The 21,481-nt window shown below is 45.8% G+C and overlaps 1 protein-coding gene across 1 annotated transcript; it reads left to right on the forward strand.

Moving 5' to 3' along the window:
* The first annotated feature begins 934 nt into the window (after positions 1-934).
* MLEC (malectin) lies at positions 935-21,458 on the forward strand. The gene is made up of 5 exons (XM_083476919.1): positions 935-1,647; positions 8,311-8,489; positions 9,754-9,930; positions 12,767-12,824; positions 13,877-21,458. The coding sequence occupies exons 1-5, from the start codon at positions 1,404-1,406 to the stop codon at positions 14,104-14,106; spliced, it is 888 nt and encodes a 295-aa protein (XP_083333045.1). The 5' UTR covers positions 935-1,403; the 3' UTR covers positions 14,107-21,458.
* Positions 21,459-21,481: the final 23 nt, after the last annotated feature.

Raw genomic sequence — 21,481 nt, forward strand, 5'->3', positions numbered from 1 at the left:
GCCACATGACCAAGAAAGCTGTGGACAAATGCCGGCACCCTCGGCCTGCAAGTGAGATGAGCACCACATCCCAGTCACCTTTGACTGGACTTAACAGTCCAGGGGTCCTTTACCTTTACTTATTTGGCTATTTTGAGCACTGATCCCACATGAAGTCTCAACAGGCTTTACTCCTGTCCTAAAGGTGCAATTTTGTGCATGGAAGCCCCACTGAGTTCAATGAAACTTCCTCCTATGAACTTCTAACCACCATTGCTCAGAAGTCCCATTGAATTCAATCGGGTTTATTCCCAGGTATATTGAGTTAGGGGCTGCAGCTGGTTTAGTCTGTATACTTTTAAAAATAGTTCTAAGGTATAATCGTTCTAACAATTTTTCTCTCAACTTTCTGAGATCAGTTCCAAGAGTCCTGTCATCTGTTGTTTGATCGTTTAGTCGTGTCCGACTCTTCGTGACCCCATGGACCAGAGCACGCCAGGCACTCCTGTCTTCCACTGCCTCCCGCAGTTTGGTCAAACTCATGTCAGTCAAGAGTCTTAACACTCAAGAGTCTACAGGACTATAAAAACTGGCTGGTGGAGGAGTGGAGTCGGTTGCCATGACTACAACTAGGCCTTCGAGGGCCCAAGCGCCGGCTTCCGGCTTCCTTCTGGCGCTAAATCCCCATCATGACCTGCGCTCATCGGCCGCGCTGTAGCTTTGTGATTGGTCGATCTCGGGGCTTACCAACACGTTCAGAGGAAGGGGGGGTGAATTCCTAAGGGACCGTTCAAGCCAAATGGGATGCCAGGAAAAAGGCAATGCCGTTTCCCCTCCTCTCCTATCATGGTTTATTTTTATACAAATTTTATACAAACAGTTTAGGCATTCCGAAGTAGAAAGCGAATTGTTTCCACCGCGTTAATAAAATGGACCACACCACATGGAACGTGCCACCCACTCTGAGAATGGAAGGCGGGAAGCGCGCGCGCTGTGACGGTTGAAACGTTTTCTCTCTCCCCCCCCCTCGCGTCATTGAGCAAATGGTACACCCCAACCGCCCGTTCCTGCTCCTCCAGAGTTGCCAGTCCGCCAGCCCGTCTCCACTTCCCACGACTGGTGCGCTCTCAACGCAACTTGCTTCTTCTTCTTTCTCCCTCCCCGCGCGCGCTCTGCCGATATGCAAATAGCGGGGCTCCGGCAGCCAACGGGAAGAAGAGAGCCCGCCACGCCGCACGGCGATTGGCCGGCGTCGCGGGCAGCCGGCAAAGGCTAGCGGGTTAGGGTGCCCCCTTGCGGCTGAAGCAGAAGCGGCGGTGTCGGTGTGAGGCGCGGGCGGCATGAGCAGGAGGCACCGCGGCGGCGGCTGAGGCCGCGGCGGGGCGGGACCGTTGCCGAGCTGAGGAGCCAGGAAGGAGCCAGAGATGGCGGTGGTGGCGGCGGTTCCGGTGGCGGCGGCGGGTTCAAGCGGGCCGCCGCTCCTGGCCGCTTCCGTCCTCCTGCCGGCGCTGATGCTCTTGCTGCTCCCGCCGCAGCCGCCTCACGCCGTGGAAGGCGCCGGCCTGACGGAGAACGTGATCTGGGCGGTCAACGCGGGCGGGGAGGCCCATGTGGACGTCCACGGCATCCACTTCCGGAAGGACCCCCTCGAAGGACGGGTGGGACGAGGTGAGAACGTCCAGACGGGCCTGGTCAGCCTGTGGAACTCACTGCCACAGGAGTTGAGGGGGGAGGGGGGACGCGTAGTTCAATATCTCCCATCACCACCACCAGGAGTAATACACCTACACGTGAAGGATTGTCCTTAGCAATCATAGTCTCTGCACCCACATTTTAATTTTTTTTTAAAGGACCTAAGGCAAGCCAACTGACTATAGCAGGGAAAGGGATTCTCCCATAGGTTTTGCACTACTGCCCCAAAATGGGGAGTTGTAGCCCAAAACATCTGGACCAACCCAGCCCTTTCCTGGAAAAAGGTTGCCTTAGGTGGCTTCTGTTAAAAGCAGCAGGGAGAGATGGGGTGGTTTGTTGGGTGTAATAGTAAAATGCAGCTTTCATGCGCAGGGGTAGGATGCCTGATGTGGTAGCGGTGAGAACAACTATGGCGTCCTGCATACCAGCTCTTAGAGCATTTGTTGCAGACACTGGGTGCTAGGTGGTCATCAACCTTTTTTTTGACTCTGCACCCACCGTTAATCTGGACACGTGTTTGGGGGCCCATTTCTTAATTTTCTACAGTATATTTCTATGGTGGAAGTGCTGCTGCTGTGACTCACCTTGGATCAGGCTGTGACCAGGTAGGGTCACAACCCACCAGTTGAAGACAGATGAGGGTAGAGGCTTATAAAGTTATGCATGGTACATATAGTTGTTTTTCTTGTTTGGTGCTAGAATTCAGAGTTGTCAATGGAGGCTATTGGCAGATAGGTTCAGGATTAGAAGGAGCACTTCTTTATATAGCACATAATGTGGACTTTGACAGTTTGGCGCCCTCCAGTTCTTTGGGGTTGATGGGCATTGTAGTCCCAATCAGCACATCCATGTATGATGCTGAGGCTGGTGGAAGTTTTAGCTTAAAACGACTAGGTTGAGGAAGGCTGCTATAATGGAACTTGCAGTTGTTAGAAGGCATGGCATAGCCAGCCACTAGGTGGTTTTGTGTAGGCAACTTCATGGATTAAGATAAATCTTATCAATTGCTGCTTGCCATGTTAACTACATGGATCTATATGCAGAGGCAGCACATCTGTGAATGTGATGCAACTAGAGTGGCTCCTTTGGAGATAGAATGCTGAACTAAGGGGGCTTTGGTCTGGTTCAGCAGGGCAATTCTTTATATTATTACTCCAGCAAGTCTGCTGCTGCTTCCTTTCCTAAGAGTCCTTTCCACTGGAATTATAAAGCCATGCTCTTGTTTAGCTCCAGATTGACTGAGCTGGATTAATGTCATTAGTAGCAGTAAGATGCCATGTGGAATGTTCATGCCTGCTAACATGAATTGGAAGCACTAACTGAGAAAGAAACTACCCTGCTCTTAACAACAAAACTGTGGCTAAAGTGGGTTATGTGACCCTATCGTTACTGTATGATGCAATAGTGGTTAATAATAGTTTGAAGCTGGTGTAGCAGCTGAGATGGTAGCCTGGAAAGTCCCCAGTTCAAATATTACCCCAGCACTGAACTCCCTGGGTTGCTTTAGGCAAGCTATTCTCTGATGGACAGCCAGTCTCTTACCTCACCCACTGAGGTGCAAACTTGGGACAATGGCCTACCTTGCAGTTGTTCTGATGGTTCTGAGAGAATGTAGGCAAAATGCTTAGAACACTCCAAAACACTAGAGTCAATTGCAAAAAAAATCATATTATTTGCCATATAAATTCTAGTTTTCTTTATGCTAGACTAAAGTATTGTCTGCTTTTATTTTTTTACTTGTTGAAAGCATTCTTACCCCCAATTTTCAGCTTTAAAAAGCCCTCAGAGCAGCTTACAAATCAGTTTAAAAAAGAGAGAATCCCTGTCCTCAGGGGGTTTTTTTGTTCTCTGGGCTCCTGCCTTGTCTCCTGGGCAAGTTGTCTTTTTGTCCCACATTCCACTTCTCCTGCACCCATATTTGCATTCACAGAACCCCACCATATTTCCTATGCTATCGTGATGTCAACTCTCCTTTCTTTAGAAGTAGAAATTCAAAGCAGCACAATATGATTCCACCTTGCCACTCTCTTGAGCTATAAAATGAAGGGAGTGAACACATGCTTAGGGTAACCCATCTCCTGTGACCTTGAAAGGTTGCTCCCACTGTCCCTCCTGTTTGCTGCAATGGCCTGCTTCCCTTCGTTCTGCTCTTCCTTCACCCAGGACTGAGCCAGCTTCTGTCTCTTTTGCTCCACACAACCACTCCATTTGTGTCCTCTTTTCACCCAGATCCCTTTCTAAATGCACACTGCATTGGTCTCTCTTGCGGCTGGACTTTGTCCCTTCAGGGCCTGTCCCCCTTTCCCTTATAATCCGCATAGCTAACTTATGAACAGGGAACAGCAAACATGGGGAACTGGACACTTAATGAGCATGTGGTCTGTTCCCATTTTGGTTGGTGCACGACACAGGGTGGGGTGGGTTTCTGTAGAGATGGGTGGGGTGACTGCTGACTCTTGCTAAAATGAGTTCCACAAAGGTTCCAGGTGCTTTTCTTGGGAACCGTTTGTGGTTACTGTAAGCCGGAAGCTGCTTATTATCAGACTCATAGCTGCTTGTGTTACAAGACGGCCCCAACCATTTTTTCCTTTTTATTTACATATTCACTGTTAACCTTCTCCTTCCTTCTGTGCTGTGCTGATCCTTTCAGGTGTTGGAGGACAGCATATGTTAAGTCATTGCTCAGCTTCTTAAAGAGAGCCCCTTGTGTTCGCTGTCATTTACCCAGAAGTTCACTATCCTTCCAGGCTAATTTCACCAAGGTGGATGTGTGTGTTGCTTTCTCTCTCGCTTGGCTGCAGTTTTTCTTCTTACATCTAATCCAAACTCTTGGCTTACGCTGGCTGCTGGCGTCTGTGCCTGCTAATTGTCAGGTAGCCAGCCAAATCTAGGCTGAGAGGCAAACTTCTGCAAGGAGATTTCAAGTGTACAAAGGACTTTGCCACAAAACTGCAGTGCACAGTTGTACACTTCCGTCTTGTTGGGGTGGGGAGGCATGCTGGGGAAAACGTCTTAACATGATTGTGCAATACAGGTTGTAAGCTGCAGTCATGTTTCTAGTCTACCATGCATTCTAGTCTTGCTCAATATCTTGCTTAGCAGAGGGTGGAAATTTCAAGGAAGCACATTTGGATGAAATGTTAGGAGACACTTGCTAATGATTAGAGCTGTTTGACAATGGAATAGGCTTCCTTGGCAGATGGCAGGCTCTCTGTAAGCAGAGGTGGGATGGTTCTCTGAGGTGTTGTAAGATTCCTGTACTGGGTATTGGGGTTGGACTAGATTACCTTTAGAATCACTTTCCAAATTTAAAGTTCTAGGATGTGGTTTTGAAGTATATCCCTTTCTTGTAATCATGTTGCAGAAGCTTCTTGTCTTCTTGTTTCAAATATTCTTAGCACCATTGTACCAAGTAAAAATCCAGATTTCTCACTCAGAGCCATGCCAAGTTAGTACAAATATTGCTTACCTTGAATAGTTAAGTGTCACTGCACTAAAGCGTTGCTAAAGATTTTTTTTTCTGCGAGTAAAACCTGCCTCCTCCCTTTCAAATTGCTCTGTTCGGTAAGAAATGAGGACTAAAAATTATTTCTTTTACAAGCAAGAGCAATTCTGATTGCTGCACCTCAAAAGTTATTGTAGGACTGGAATAGGTTCAGAAAAGAGAAAACAAAATGATCAAGGCTGGAACAACCCCTCCTACATGAGGAAGGTTACATTGGTTGGAGCATTAACTTTAGAAAGAAAATATAGTGAGGGCATTAAAAAGTTTTGCATGGCATGGAGAAAGTGGACAAGGATAACTTTGCCTCCCACTCTCATAATACTAGAACTCAGAGCCATTCACTGAAGCTGAATGTTGAAAGCCTCAGGACAGAGAAAAGAAAGTACTTCTTCACACGGTGCATAGTTAAACTCTGGGATTTGCTCTCACTAGATGTAGTGATGGCCACCAACCTGGATGGCTTTAAAAGGGTTTTAGACAAAGTCATGGACGACAAAGGCTATCCATGTGTACTGGCCACAATGCCTTTGCTCTGCCTCCAGTGCTGCTGGAAGTCACAAGTAGGTAGAGTGCTCTTGCACTCATATCCTGATTATGAGCTTTCCAGAGGAGGCATGTGTTTGTCCAATGTGGGAACAGAGTGATGAACTCGGTAGACCTTTGATCTGATCCACCGGGCACTCTTTATGTTCATCTGAGTAAAGTACTCCCTTGCTTAACTTGTAGCGTGGGTCTGTGACAAATGTTGCACACTCTCTCTCTCTAGGCTTTTGATAGGGACTCTTCTTTTACTCTTTAGATCAGGGTGTGTATGTACTATAAAATTTGCTGCTTGCTTATATTGTAGTTTTGCTGTCCGAAGCAGCATCTGTATATTCTGCAACGTTCATTTCATGCAATAAGCCAAACTATTCCTTTTGCCAGATAATTTCTTGTGGGTATAAGGTTATGGGCAAACACATATTCATAACAAACACACATTGTAACTATAGCAAAAGGTCCTAAACCTCTTGGTAGTGTTTGCAGGAGTACACATAAGTGCAGGACATCCATGTGGGTTCAGACACACCTTGTCACACTGGTTCTGAGCACAGCCTTCCTGGTAGCTAAAATAGCCAAACCAACAACACATCTATTTCCAAAGTGCTATGAGGTGGGTGGGAAGGAAGGAACAGACTGTCAGTGAACTCAGGACCATTGGTGTCAGTGTGCTCAGGCAGGTGTTTGAAGTGGCGTAGGGCTAGACCGCATGTAAACCTCCTTCAAAGCTCCATCAAAGGTGGGGCTGGCGGCAGTTTCCTCCTGTATTTACAGCTGCAGAGAGGGGTTTGACTCTGTACTCAAATCTGTAGCCCAGCAGAAACACAGAACTCATACATTAACCAGTCTTTATTCTGAAAGAAAAGTCGAGAGAGGAATTGGCCTGTTTTTCTCGTGGGTGATCCACTCATCCCCACCGTTTGCAGTTTGACCATTTCCCCCTCCCCAAACTATGCTACTCATTGCTAACAAAAGCAAGGAGGTAGTGATGTTTTTAATTTTCTATCATTCATACAGGCTTTCTTTGGAAGAGCTATGTTTGGCTGCTTCTAGAAGTATTTCTCTATGAGTCCACAGCTGTTCTAGCTGCTCGGCTTGTATGCACACTGCAGTTCGCAGCAGGCATTTCTCAAACTGCTGATAGTTGAGGCATCCCCCCCACCCTGGAAAGCATTACTTTTAGAAGGAAACAATACATACTTTCATAACTCTCAGAAGAGCCCATGCTCTGTGTTACTTGGCTCATGCAGAGGTGCAGTGGGCAGCCTCCCCTGAAGGAGTTGTTTGTGGTGCTTCTGCACTCGGGAGTCTTTGGATTGTTCAGTCACTCCCATATAGCCGAGTGGTCCATCCATCAGAAGAGGCTGATAGAAAGGAAAGCAGATTGGAGCAGCTGATCTGGCAGGTGCCCAGCAGTAACTTCTAGGGGTAGTGTGTTGGTAGCCCTTAAATTTGATTATGAAAATTGCAAAGACTTCTGTGGAAGCTTAACAAACTTCATGCTTCTGCTTGGTCATGGTAACGTAGGCCCAGGGACCTGATCATGAAAACGTGGGTAGTCCAATATCATTTCTTCAAGATACATGGAATTCCCCTAAAGTACAGCTACCTTGGGCCCTGTAACACTGTGCATAAAAGCTTTTACTTCCTGGTGGTTCTCCCCACACCCTGCCCCAAATTCAGTGAGAGAGACTAGTTGCTTCTGGCATGTAGAGCAAGACTCCAGTGCCCTGCAAAACTGTGAAGTGACTCTGTGGTCTTGTGTCAGAGGTCTGCTTGGAACACAAAAGCTGCTCAAAGATCATCTTCTTGAAAGAGGAACATGTAGAGGGGATTATCATTGCTGACTCAGACCCAACTGAAAGCTCAGCAAGTGGTCCCCAAAGAGGACCGGTTCACCTATGTGTTTGTCACTTGTGGATCGCAGCATCAAGTGTCTCTTTCATGTGAGAGTTTGTCAGAACTTCCACCCAAGGAGTTCATTTGTGTTCATCACTATCATTTCAGATAGTGACATCTAGAAATGAGAAATTAAGGCATATATGTGCATGTGTGTCATAGTTCAGGGGTGGGGATTTCTTTCAAATTTCATGGTCCAGGGCCAAATTTCTTTGTGAGCAAACTTGGCGTGGGGGGGGGGTATGCCAGTGGCTGGCAGAACCAGAGGCAAAAGTGGGCAGTCTGTATTCCATCCATGCAAAAGTCAATGGTTTCTGCACACTTACACCTCCATATCCAGGTAAGCAAGAGGCATTGTTAGAGCACAAGGATACATTCCACCCAGGTAAAAACCCTGAAGGTGCAGAGCAGTACATGGAGAGAGCCCTGAGGGCCAGGCAGAGAGACACAGGGCCACATTTAGCCAATGGGCCTGAGGTTCCCCACCCCTGCTGTAGTCTTTCTCACAGAGTGTTCCAGGCACCTGATCTGCCCCCTGATCTAGGACTTTGCCCTTAAAATGCTGAGTTTGGGTGAGGAGCTCTCGGTAGGGACAGGTGTGTAGCCAGAAGTGTGGGAAGGGGGGAGGGATTACGGAACAGAGGTAAACTCCAGCAAGTATTTTGAGAGTGTTGCCATTTATTTTTGGAATCCAGCCTCCGATTATGGCATGAAACTGCCGATCTTGCGATCCAACCCAGAGGATCAGATTCTCTACCAGACGGAACGTTACAATGAGGAAACCTTTGGCTATGAGGTCCCCATCAAGGAGGAAGGAGACTACGTTCTTGTGCTGAAGTTTGCTGAAGTCTATTTTGCACAGTCCCAGCAGAAGGTAAAACAAAAAAGTACTTTGTTCTGGAAGGACTCCCTTGAGTAACACCCATCAGTGGTTGGGTCAAGTGCCAGAGGCCTGCTGCTTTTGCCATATGAGTATGTGGGACTCAAGCATGCACACCTTTCACGACATGGGAGTGCTTGCCTTCACTCTTCCAGCATACAACAGAACTCATGTCCCGTCCCCCCCGCCCCGCCCCGAAATGAAGTATCCTGGAGTCACACACACAGATGTTCTTTCGGGGCGGACCAGGACCAGGACCTATCAGACCATTTCTGCTGGTGGAAGTCACTGTTACCAGTTGGTTAACTGACCTTTGTCATGGGAATATAGGAAGTTACTTTCTTATGACCCAGGCCATTTAGTTCATTAGCATGTACCCTGACTGGCCACAGCTCTCCTGAGCTTCAGACAGGGGTCTCTCCCAGACCACCCTGGAGGCACCATAGATTGAACCAGGAACTTTCTACATTCAAAGCAGATGCTCTACCACTGAGCCAAGACCCTTCCTATACAGTGTTATCCATTGCACTAGAGATCAAAAGACAACTGTGTGTCCTTCCAGCTCTGAAATATGTTTTTGCTGCTGCTCTTTCCAGTCGGTTGTATTGACAGGTTGTGGTTATAGAATTGTAGAGTTGGAAGGGACTACGAGGATCATCTAGTCCAACCCCTGCAATGCAGGAATCTTTTTGGCACTTGAACCCACGACCCCATGACCCCGGGGCAGCCCTCTCACCAAACCCCCCTGGCTGCTAGAGGCCCTACCACTGAGTTCAGGCCCTTTCCCATAAAATAGAGACCTATTTTACAAGCAAAACCAAAAGTTGCTTGTCTTCTTTATTTGACCAGCTAAGGAAATTGCTTTTCTGCCAATAGATGAGTTCCAGGTCTTGCCACAAACACACTCCTCCAGCTGAGATACAAAATTAGCCAGGCAGCATCTCTCTTAGTTCAATGACTGTTGGTAGCATCACATGTAGGCTTTTTTTGTTACACAGGATTTTTCACTGGGCAGTATGGAAAGGCAGTGCTTCCATCCTCCCTAAGAAGTTTGTGTGAACTTGAAAATTTGCATGCTGCTACACCTTGAAAGATGTCAGTTAGGCTTCTCTCCTGGCCCTGCACAGTAGCAAGGTCAGGATGATTTTCCTGCATCGGCGTTCCTCCAATCCATAGCTTGTTGTCCTCCCATCTTTGCTCCTAATCTGACTTCTACTCTGCAAGAGGCCTCATTCCTTTGCCATATTTCTTTCCAAAGGTTTTTGATGTGCGCTTGAATGGCCATGTGGTGGTGAAGGACTTGGACATTTTCGACCGAGTCGGACACAGCACAGCGCATGATGAGATTATTCCAATTGGCATCAAGAAAGGGAAGCTAAGTGTCCAGGGAGAGGTCTCAACTTTCACAGGGAAACTCAACATTGAGTTTGTCAAGGTAAGAAAAGGCCATTGCTCACAAGTGGCTTCTCTCTCTCTCTCTCTCTCTCTCTCTCTCACACACACACACACACACACACACACACGGTATGGATTAGGAAGGTTCACTCATTCCCTGGCCCAACTATCCCCAGGAGGAGGCTTAGGCAAGAGCAGGTTTGATTCTCAGTGATGATGGGTTTCGTCACGTTCTTGATCCAGCCTCCCTTTATTCAGGTAAAGGGCTACCATTCATGCCTTTTGAGAAAGGTTAAGTGCTGAACATGGAGAAATGTTTGTAGGGAGGTCAGATCTGACGCAGCCTCTGCTGGCAAAGGTCCTGAACATAAGAAGAGCCTGCTCAATCAGGCCAAGGGCCCATGTAGTCCAGTGACCTATTCTCACAATGGCCAACCTATATTAAACCCCCTATGTCTATGCCTATGTTGAACCCCCAAGCAGGATTTGAAGCAAGGGCTGCAATAGGACTGCACCCCCAAGCTGTGTGGGCAATCTTTCCCTTGACATACTTCCCTTCCTATGTCTGAGAGAAAAATATCCCTCTTTTAAAAGATCAGAAATCCTATTGACAATGGCATGATGTCAGTGAGTAAGCAAATTTCCACAACATTTGGACTATCCAAAATAGTCTTCCAGGGTCAGATTAACAGATTTAAGGAATTTCACCCCTTTCCCAGATGGATTAAAAAGAAAATAAATAAAAAATGTAAAATGTCTTAATAAAATGTGTTGACATTAAGTGTCCTTAGATAACTTGGTTTACAATTATATCTACATGGAATACAAGCATGACATGGAAGTAAATCTTCATATGTTTGCTTGGAGTATTTGTGCTCATCTACTAACCAGAGTTCTCAAGGTGGCTTTCAATATGTGTTTTAAAATACAACTAAACAAGCAAGAGGTACAGAGATGTGTACAGGTTTTGCTCTTGGATATTCCACTTTCCGCTTTGCTGAATTATTTTGGGCCACGGCAGATATCAGATGAAATGGCTACTCTATTTACTTCCATGTTGTGGAAATGGACTGTCCTGCTCAGTAACTGGCAGTTTGTGTGTCTAGGAGCTTCTGAGCACTGAGCCTTCATGGCTCTTTCTTCAGAGCCTTACATGTACATAGAGAACCGAATAGTTGCCCTGAGGCTGCGGAAGCCAAGAGAAGCAACCCATGACTGCAGCTGTTAGGCAGTACAGGGGCCTAGGACTACTGGAAAGTTCTTTGTGTACATACACACACACACATATCTGGCTCCTAGATAGAGCATCACAAGGGGGAAACAATTCAACCATTCTGGCTCCATTCCACTAGCCAGGGAAGCAGCATTCACCCCTGCCAAAAAGAAAACACTGCCTGTAATATTTGGATTGCAAAAATGAAGAGAAACATGCTCTTGCCTCTGGCACCATCAGGAACCACAGCACCCCTTTCAGCACCCATCAGCAAGGAGAGATCAGCCTGGCTATAAATGCCTGCCTGCATCTCATCGCTTTGTTCTGACATTGTCCAGCTGGTCTCCATCCTCTATTTTCCCCCTCCACATCCCTTTCCTTGGATGGCTTGTCTCCCCCACCCCCGGTAAACCCATGTTGACCAAAGCTTCTGTATATTACAGAAGGCACATGGATTGCATGCCCAGAGGTTTTTGGCTCTGCATAGCTGCAAATAGAAACATTTTATGTGTATCTAGTGATCACATGAATTTGTCTGTTAAATCTTTGAATGAGTAAGTTGAAAACTTGATATAGATCAGTGCTTTTTTATTACAGTAGTACCTTGGTTCTCAAACTTAATCCGTTCCGGAAGTCTGTTCCAAAACCAAAGCATTCCAAAACCATGGTGCGCTTTTCCATAGAAAGTAATGCAGACGTTTAAAAACAATCCCTAAAACAGCAATTTAACATGAATTTTACTATCTAACAAGATCATTGATCAATAAAATGAAAACAATAATCAATGTACATGATAAAAATTATTACTTTTTCTTACCAGCACTGATGATAGTCATTGTTTGGATGGGGGGCTTTTATCCATTTCAGCAGTCACAATCAATCAGTCAATCAATCAATCAATCAATCATAAAACAAAGAACAAACCACAGTCACAAAAACAAAAAAGCCACAAAAACGCAAAAAAGATTAGCAAAAACTAAAACACCAAATATAAGCTCCAAATACCACCTCAGAACACTGCAATTGGAAATGGAAGGTTTTGATTACGCGGGGGAGGGGGGACACAAATTAGCAACCCAACCGTGAAAATGGGAGGAAAAAGGCTTTGATTACAATGGGGGGACGCAAATTAGCAGTGCAACAATGAAAACGGAAGCTCAGGAGCACATTCAGCTTCTGAAGCAAAGTTTGCAAACCAGAACACTGAATTCCAGGTTTGCAGCATTCAAGTTCCAAGTTGGTTGGGAACTGTGCTGTTCAAAAACCGAGGTACCACCGTACTTTAAATCAGTGGTTTAAGCTGCCTTTATTGGAAGTGTTACTGAATTTGGGAACCCTTGCCTTCCTCAAATTTGAATGTTCCCCTAATATTCAAACTTGGATTCCCCCTCCCTTTTTGCCATTCAGACCCATAGATTTCAAATACTTTAAACTTAACTTTGTTTTTGTTGTAAATAAAGGTCTACTTTTTAAAGGAACTGATGACTTCAAACTTTTTTTTTTATCTTATTTACTCATTCATTCATTCATTTCAAGTATTTATATACCACTCAATATTCAGAATTTCTAAAACCTGTATGGTTTATATGAATCAGCATTGTAGACAATTTCAGAGTAGCTGACAGAGAATGAAGCTCATCTCTGCTTCTTTCTTTCTTTACAGGGGTACTATGATAATCCAAAAGTCTGTGCACTATACGTCCTCCGGGGAACAGTGGACGGTAAGTTTATTTCTTATAACCCCTCTGATTTCAACCTCCTCCTGGTCACTAGTTGCCTTTTCTGTTACTGCAGTCAAAACGTTTGCTCAAGTAAGACCCTATTCCTCCCTTAGACCCCATTCCATGACACCCTCATAGGAACAAAGGAAAGCTTCAGCTTGCCTCTGCTAGAGGTTCTCAATATTCTGAGTATCTGTGTCTGGGGAGCAACAGTGGGAGAGAGCTTTTGCTATTGGGCTTTCCAAGAGGTATCTGGGTGGCTATTGTGGAGAAATTAGTCTGGCATCTGGTAGGCCTTTTGATGTGGTCTAGCATGGCTCTTCTGCATCCTTGTGGATCTTGCAGGACATTCTCTGATTTGGACCAATTTCCATCTGTGCATCTCTGTACAGACACCCACATTAGACAAATGTTGCACCAACAAACACAGATCTCTCTGCTTAGAATAAATGATGTGTGGCAACATTCTTACTAAATGTGAATTTATTTGGCAGCATTCATGAATATTTGGTATGTTTGGTACAAATATGAACCTTGAATTCTACTGTGGAATATATTTTACACCACTCATTCTTCTTTAATCTTTCTCTAATTATTATGATTATTATTTTATTGTCTTGTGGTTTTATTTTTCCTGTTTCAAAGACTTTTTTTTAAGCAAGCAATATACTGAAGACCAAATGTTTTTAAATGGAAAAAATTAAAAGAATGCTAATTAATTTGCAGGATTTACATGCAAAGTCAGTGTCGGGTAGTAATTAATCCCCAATAAGCTCGCTATATGAAGAGTCTCAAAAGTCTCTCTTGCTAATTATGTGTTCTTTTAATGTTTAAAAAAGTATTAAACTTCAAAAAAGAGAAAAGATTAAATGATATGGTTCAGTGTTAACCAGTTTGGATGGCAAAACTTCAGTTTTTGCCAAATTTGGAATAATTTTGGGAAACAGAGTGGTTTTCCTGAAATCGGGGAAGGTTTTTCTAGGACACTCCAGTTGGCTTTGTTCTGCATACATCACAGACCCTGGCATTTCTCCTTCTCTTCCCTCCCACAGATGTCCCAAAGCTACAGCCCCACCCCGGCCTGGAGAAGAAAGAAGAGGAGGAAGACGAAGAGGAGTATGAAGAAGGCTCCAGCACTAAAAAGCAGACCAATAAGAACCGGGTCCAGTCAGGCCCCCGCACACCAAACCCCTATGCCTCGGACAACAGCAGCCTCATGTTCCCTATATTAGTGGCCTTTGGTGTCTTCATTCCTACCCTCTTCTGCCTGTGCAGGTTGTGAAGGACGAGACTGCAAGGCCAGTGGCAGGCCAGAGGGGAGGAGTTGGACCAAGCGCGGAGGCTGTTTCGGTTTCTCATAATTTAAGGAAAATTTTAAAAGGTTTGTTAAGGAGCAGCAGGTACAATAAAGGGCAAGTTTGCATCATCCTCTTTGAGGAAGGCAGCCTTCACCTACCCACCCTCGCAGCAACTGCCGCCTCCTTGAGCCACCCAGCTGCACCATGAGCCGCCACCTTTCTGGTCCAGAGAATCTTGAAAGCAAAGCCTGGGTAGTTCTGGCTCTAAGATGCAGATGAACTATCTTCCCAGAGAACAGCAGGATGGAGGGGCAAGGGCGAGCAGCGGGGAGAACGAACAGGGAGGGGCACGTCTCCAAATGTTGGCATGAAGAAGCAGACTTTGCCATCACACAGCCTTGGCTGGAATAATCCACGTTTGTGCTAGGACTGCTTGCGGGGGTGGGGGAAATAGGCTGGCTTTTTGACTCCTGCTGAAATGTTTGTAACTCAACCCATGGTACTTCTTTTCTTTTCTGAAGGAGAGAGAGGCTCGCCCTTGCTGTTTGGGTAGAAAGGCTTTTGGTGACTGGAGCAGGATGAACAGGTTGGTCTTGTTCAGCTGCCCTGCCTGGGAGAAATGTTTTTTCCATGGTCACTGCAGCATCTGACCGGCCACTCTGGAAAGGCTTAAGCCTCCAGAGGGCAGTTTCTTTTCTCGACACAGAACCCTTTGTTTGTCCCTGAATGGTTCCTACTTCCCATTTGCTTGTCCTTGGGGGATTTCCTCTAATGCCCCATCAATTGTTGCTTTAAATGTCCCTCTATTCTAATGCACGTGCGTGCACACACGCGTACACACACACACCTGTTTCGACACTCAGGACCCCTTTCCATTCTGCATGTCCCTGATGAGAACTTGGTACGTAAAGATTGGAGCTCTGGCAAAGATTTAGGATCTTTTTGATTTCCTTGGTGGCCTTTTAATCTCCCTTGTTCCAGGAAACCTGCCACCTTTTGAGCTGAAGAAGGCATTTGTTTTCATTTGTTTTTAGGAGCACCAGCGCAGGGAGACGTCTGTCACAACTTGTCTCCATGCCCCTGGACCTCCTTGAAATGCTTCAGTTGTGTTATGTTTGTGTATTTGTGTTTTTAAATGGACTTGAAAAACCAAGTGCCAGTGTTTTGTTTTTGAATTATCAGGTGTATCTCACTTTCACTGGTTTGCTGGTCACCAGTTTCTGGTTGTTTCTCTTCCCCCATCCTCCCCAATTCTGGAAAATTAACATTAACAGTCTGAAATAGCCCTTAAAGAAAGGAGTACCATCCCGAGAACTGCAGATTGTATAGTGGCAAATCCTGTGCCGCCATAATAGTTGTGATGCACAGTGAAAGGATGAGCCAAGTAGGCATCTTCTCCTTTCCTCGTTTTGGAGAGGCAGTTTCAGAATATGACCAAGAGAGATGCCCACTTTAAATCTGTACATTGGGTTCTTGTGGCTTTCTGGTTTTCCATTGCTGTGACAAGAGAGTGAGAATTGGCAGTCCAGTTCAGGGACAAAACACCATAGAGAAAGGCCTTTCATGGGGAAACTAAACATAGGGCGCATCTCCAGTTGTTGGCTTAAAGAAGCAGATTTCGCTTTTTGTCTTGTCTTTCGGCACAGTGAAGATTCTTGCATAACTGTGAACTGGGCATTAGTTGGCACTTGGCAACTGGCAAGGCTGGAGCTCCCCTTGCACCCATTTTTTGCAGGCAATCTTTCTCCTCATGTCACCAGCCGAAGTGTTCTTGCCTAGACCGACCATTGTGGCTGATCCAGACTGTCGCCTCTTCATTGTGCTCCTTCCCTGTACCCTTATTTCCCTCTGCTCCAAACACACACACAATAAACTTCCTGCCATTTCCTTACAGTCACTTGAGGATGTCTTAGTTTGTGGCTGGCAGCTTTTTTGTGTCCTCTGTCCTGCAGTCCTTGGCAAGACTGGCCTAGTTTGGGAGCCCTGAGCCCTGAGCAGCTTCCTTCACCCCTTCTTCAGAGTGCAGAAGTTTGCAGTTTGTTACTATAAGTTGTCCTGTGTTAACAGTTGGGGCATATGCGCCCCTTGAGGTCCTCTGCTGATTTCCTCCCAGGTACAGTCTCAATGGGGAAATTGTATCTGAAAGGGGCCTTTGTTTCACATTGCCAATAAATGCATTAAACTCAACCAGATACTTCTTTTCCTCCACCCAACCCTTAGCTGCTTGGCTTAAAGGAGAGCCTGTCCAGATTCAACCTCCTGCTGCGTCTTTGGCCCCAGTGAATGCTTCTTCTCTTTCACCACCACCCGTCTGCCCAGTTTTTGTTCTCCGTGGTTGTTGAGCCTCATCTAAACACATAACTGCAGATACTGGCAGGGATGTGGAATAATCCCTGGGCTTGGAAGCCGGGTGTCCCATTGCACTGTCATCCTGCTGTTTACTCCTTCCATCTGCCCCTTCTCCCAGCACTAGAGCTTGCTATACAGAGCAGGGAAGCAGCGCTGTGTCTTTTCAATCCCAGCTCTTTTCCAAAGGGATTGATTTGAACTCAGCCACAGTTAGGTCTGGCTGGCTTAATCTCTTCACAGCAGGAAGGTGGGATGTGAGCTCAGGTACATGGCCTTGAGTGTGGGTGGCTGCTTTTGTCTTCATACCATTCGTGCATTATGATCCTGCATATTTAACTTCCTTTTTGACAGCTGCTTATTTCTGGGCCCATTTGGGACTGAGATAAACAGAACTGCTAGCATGTCATGAAGGCAGCCTGATTCCTCTAGAATTGCAGGATTCCATCCCAGGCAGGGCATCTTGTGTCCTCTGAGAGTCGAAGCAGGGTGAAGTGCAGGTTTAACCTCCCATAACAAGGCTAGAGTTTTAAGAAAAAACTGCAGCTAGTACAGGGCTCAAGCAAAATGGTGCCACAGGAGAAGAGGACCATGCAGCAAGTCCTCTGCCTGCCAGGTAACTCATTGCAAGCGTTGGCCTTCCCCAACTTATTGCCCTCCCTCCAGATGTTTTGGAGCCCCACTCCCATCAGACCCAGCATCCTACGACCGTAATGGCTGAGGCTGATGGAAGTGGGAGTCCAGAACATCTGGAGGGCAACAGTTTAGGGCCAAGTTTCTACTACCCAGTAGGAACTTACAAGCCCACTTTCATCCCCCTTTCCTTCCAGCCCTGTACCTTCTTGCTTTGAGGACACTGATTGGTACTAACCGCCTCCCTGAATGTGTCTGTGTTCCCATCTGTTTCATTAAGAGGGAAAGATGCCATTTGATGTAAGGCAGGACTTGAAATGTATGCAGTGCGGTTGAGCAGGATTTGGTGGTGAGGTCAGAAATTGGTCCTTGCTGCAAGAGCACTTGCACGCAGTGAGGAAATGATGTGATTTTGTTTCTCTCCCCTATAATCTTGAAGGTTCTCAAAGGCGATAAGAGTACTGGCTGATTCAAAAGCTCTCCCATTAAAAAAAGATACAGTGAGAGGGCTGAGATTGTCTTGAGATTCCCATGCTTGGGATATGAAAAATGATCTGGTCACTTTGCCTACAAAGACACCCTCAGCTCCAGTTGCTGTGCAATGAAAAGTTTGGGTTTGCCAAATGCTGCCCTTGCTTTGGGAGATCTGAGAAAGAGCTCCTCTGATAAGCTTGCTCTTTTTGAATTAAGTTGCAACAAGACAACTTGGGCACTTTCTTCCTTTCCTAATGTTTGGCATCTAAGAGGTAGCAGTGAGCTGCACTATTTTATTTTATTTTTATTTTGGAGGACGTTGCAGGTGGAAACCGAAGGAATGCCAAAGTTGAATCTTATGTCTCTCCATCTTTTTTGTGCCTTCTTTATTTTTCAGGTAGTGAAATGACAACAGGTTCTGCTTGTAATGAAGCTTCTGTTCTAAGGAACTTCTGTTTCCTCTTTTTCAAACAGACAAATGTGTGTGAGATGGGTGGGAAAGCAGTCTCCTGTGAACCAGACATTCCTCATTTACAAATGCAAAAACTGCGGGGAAGTTCAGCCTCTGTGCATCTTACTCCATGCATTGTCAGGAAATGCTGGTGAGCTAGGGAGAGCTTCCATTCTTACACTTCAAGTTTAGTTGTGCTTCAGAGAAGGCAAACTGGCAGGTGCCACAAAGCACATCTAAACCTAAACTGTAGAATGAAAGCTTAATTCCTCAGCAGTTCCAAATGTCTTCTGAGTAGAACCCTCTGGACCAGCCTTCGCCAGCCTGGTGCACTTCAGACACGTTGAAATACATCTTGCATCAGTCCCCAATGGGAACTTGTGCTCCAAAACATCTGATGGGCACCAGTTAGCAAAGGTTCCCATAATATAATCCCTAACTATTGGGCAATCTGGTTGGGACTGATGGGAGTTACAGTTCAGAACACCTAGAAGGATCACTTTGGGAAAGGCTGATCTAAACAGTCATTGATCGAGACTATCCTGATCTACAACCGGGACTTGGCATCAGTTCAGAGCATGCATATTTATATTCAGTGCCTGTCAGTGGTTGGGCTTTCAGATTGTTCTACCCCTATGTTGGATTCTTGTGTTGCAGGTACTGGGTTAGAGCAAAATGGTAGAAGAGGAGCATGGGGCCAGCCTTCTGCCTCCCAGGTGATTTGATGTTAATGTCCAGTTCTACAAGGCACTGGGATTTGCTAGCACTCCATGCTGTGACAGCAGGCAAGACTTCCTCCACAGCACCTTGCATTGTCTTAGCACTAATACATGCCCTCCTGGCAGGTAGAGCAGGTTGGTGCAAGTGCCCTTTCCTGTGCTGGGACACAGCTATGAGAGTTTGCTGTTTTGTGAGGCAGTTTGAGACTCCTCCTGATAGGCACCATCTCTTACAGCATGTTGGGAGCATGTTGTTCCCATATCATCCTGAGATCACGGTGCAGTCATATGATTGGATTGAAACAGAATCCTCTTTAAGTGCACCGTGAATCAAAGCATCCAGAAAATGAGATGAAGCTGTTGGATCAGGCAGCCTGGCTTTATATATGCTGAAGAGAAAACGAGGGTCAGGATTTGGGAAAGAAACCAGTCGCAAGAGTGTTACGGCAGATCCACACCTGTACATTTGAAGCACATGACTTCCTCCAAAGGGTCCTGAGAACTAGTCGTCCCGTCCCCCCGTCCCCCGAGCTACAAGTCCCAGCGCCTTTAAAGTCATGTGCTTTAAATATGCATTGGAGGTCCTTTGAATGTATGATATGCATCTGTTCTTTGTCTCCCAAGACATCCACAAGGGTAAAATCAACTGAGCCTCTGAGCCTAAGCTTCTTCCAATGATAGCGTTGGATGCAGATTAAAGCATTGCTTCTTTCTTCAGTAATGATTGTTCAACATAAGCTTGCAGGGTCAAAATACTGTCTGAACTTGCAGTTGTTCTCTCTCCCCCCACCCAATGGGGAACAAGAGGAAGTTTTAGTCAATAGACTATTGTCTTGGGGTCTGGCACTTCCTGATCTTAGCTTAAGGAAGAAGGAGTGTGTGTTTAAAGGCCACTGGAACTCATGACCATTGCAGCAGCAGACCAAAACATTTTCATCTTGGTCGCAACTGCTGGCATTAGCATAGAGCAGTCTTCACCAACCTAGTGCCCTTCAGATTTTTGGGGCTATATCCCCCCATCAGCACAGCTGTGCTAGCTTGAAGCCGATGGAAGTTTTAGTCTGAAAATCTGGAGGGCACCAGGTTGGGTAAGCTGTTGTAGAAAGGATCTCTGCCAGAGCTGGGGAGATACTTATAGTTAAACATTAGAGAAATGGTTTTGAAGAGATGAGATTCTTTTATGGGGTGTTGCGTATACTTTGTCCGTTCAGAAAGGGCCAGTGTTGATCAAATGCTTTACCACCACCCCTTTATTACTGTCCCTTCTTCCCCCCTGCCTTGGGCAGATGCTTTATTCTAACAAAATGAAGTGCTTTCCACCCTCCCATGGATGCTTTTATGTTCTGGTACCTTGACTATCTCGCAAAAGATCTCTCTCTTGAGGAGGAAATTGTGGGTGTGTCAGTGTTGTCTGCAGTTAAGGAAAGGTTTTACTGAAACGGTCTGCCTGCAGCCTGTTCCCTTAGAGGCTGACTGCTTTGTACGGGTCTAGAAACACAGAACATCTCAAGACCCAGAATTCTTAAGGCATCCTTAACTGCAGCCTCTTTCCAGAACTCGTGGGGCAAGTTGCCCCAGTCCTTGAGGTTCATCACCCGCTCCCCCACAAAGCTTCCTGGCTGCCCAGGGAAACCTGGTGTCTGAAGGACTGAGTGATGGAAGGGGAGAAAAGCAGGAAAGAAGACTAATAGTCTGTAGGGCCAGCTGGGGAGGCTTTGAAAGGCTATACATGCCTTCTTTCACTGGAAAAAACTTGTGTCATGAGTGCAGTGAAGATCCAGGAGCAGATTAGTGGCCTCTGACAGGGACTATTTTGTCCTCCTTTATTGAACACATCATGGGATTCTCCTGTGCCTTTCACATTTACGTGGGGTGATCTTTGGGGTGCCTTTAGGGAGTGCCTTCTGTTACTCCAGAGGAAAGGCCATTTTCCTCCCCCTCCCCTTTACTTCCTAAGCAGGTAGGGTCAAAGTTAGACCCCTGTCCTGTCCATCAGTTGTTCAGCAAGATTATACTCTTTATCACTGTTACAGCAGGTGGGAACTTTGAACTCCTGCAGTTTTCAGATGATTGAGGCCCATCTTGCTTTACCGTGCTGGGATCCTATTAATCTCTCCCACACCACACATGAAGCTTGGATCTGTGCCCCTGCTTACTTATGAGGCATTGATGTGCTTTCAGGCAGCTGATCTCCTGGGCTCTTAGGACAAGCCAGATGTAAGCTTGAAGGTTACAAGCCTAAGCTTTATGGAATCAGTTTCTGTACTGGTAGTTCTGTAACTTCAAAGTTAATTCCTGATTTTGAAGGAGGGTTGTGTCTTTAACCATCTCTTGCTTTCTATGTCTAATCATCTGCAGCTTTTCTTATTGGTGTATGTTTTGTTTTTTAATAACTTTGGGCAAAGGGTAAAAAGCACAGGTGTGTGTGTGTGTGTGTGATTGTACTGGCTTTGCAAAAGGACTACCCCCCAAAAAAAATCCTGGGGAAGTGGAACAGGTATGAGTGAACTATTCTTGCTTTATTTCTCTCCTCCCCATTTTCACCCCTGATACATTTAGCTGGTTGGTTTTTTTTAACAAATAAAATTTTCTTGGGTTTACTTTTCTTTCTCCCAGGATGTCTGGTTTGAGGGGAAATGTTCAGAAATCTACTGGCTGGCAGTTTTAACCAGCAGTGTGTTTAAAAATAAATAAAAACAAAATTATATTGTCACTCAAAGGAACTGGCGTTTTTCT

Source organism: Podarcis liolepis (genome assembly GCF_965112155.1).
Source record: "Podarcis liolepis genome assembly, chromosome: 15".
In the NCBI taxonomy this organism is placed as follows: domain Eukaryota; kingdom Metazoa; phylum Chordata; class Lepidosauria; order Squamata; family Lacertidae; genus Podarcis; species Podarcis liolepis.

Coding starts and splice junctions, on each gene's coding strand:
- MLEC (XM_083476919.1), top strand. CDS start 1,404: ATGGCGGTGGTGGCGGCGGTTCCGGTGGCGGCGGCGGGTTCAAGCGGG. Junction 1,648..8,310: donor CGAAGGACGGGTGGGACGAG/GTGAGAACGTCC, acceptor TTTGGAATCCAG/CCTCCGATTATGGCATGAAA. Junction 9,931..12,766: donor TCAACATTGAGTTTGTCAAG/GTAAGAAAAGGC, acceptor CTTTCTTTACAG/GGGTACTATGATAATCCAAA.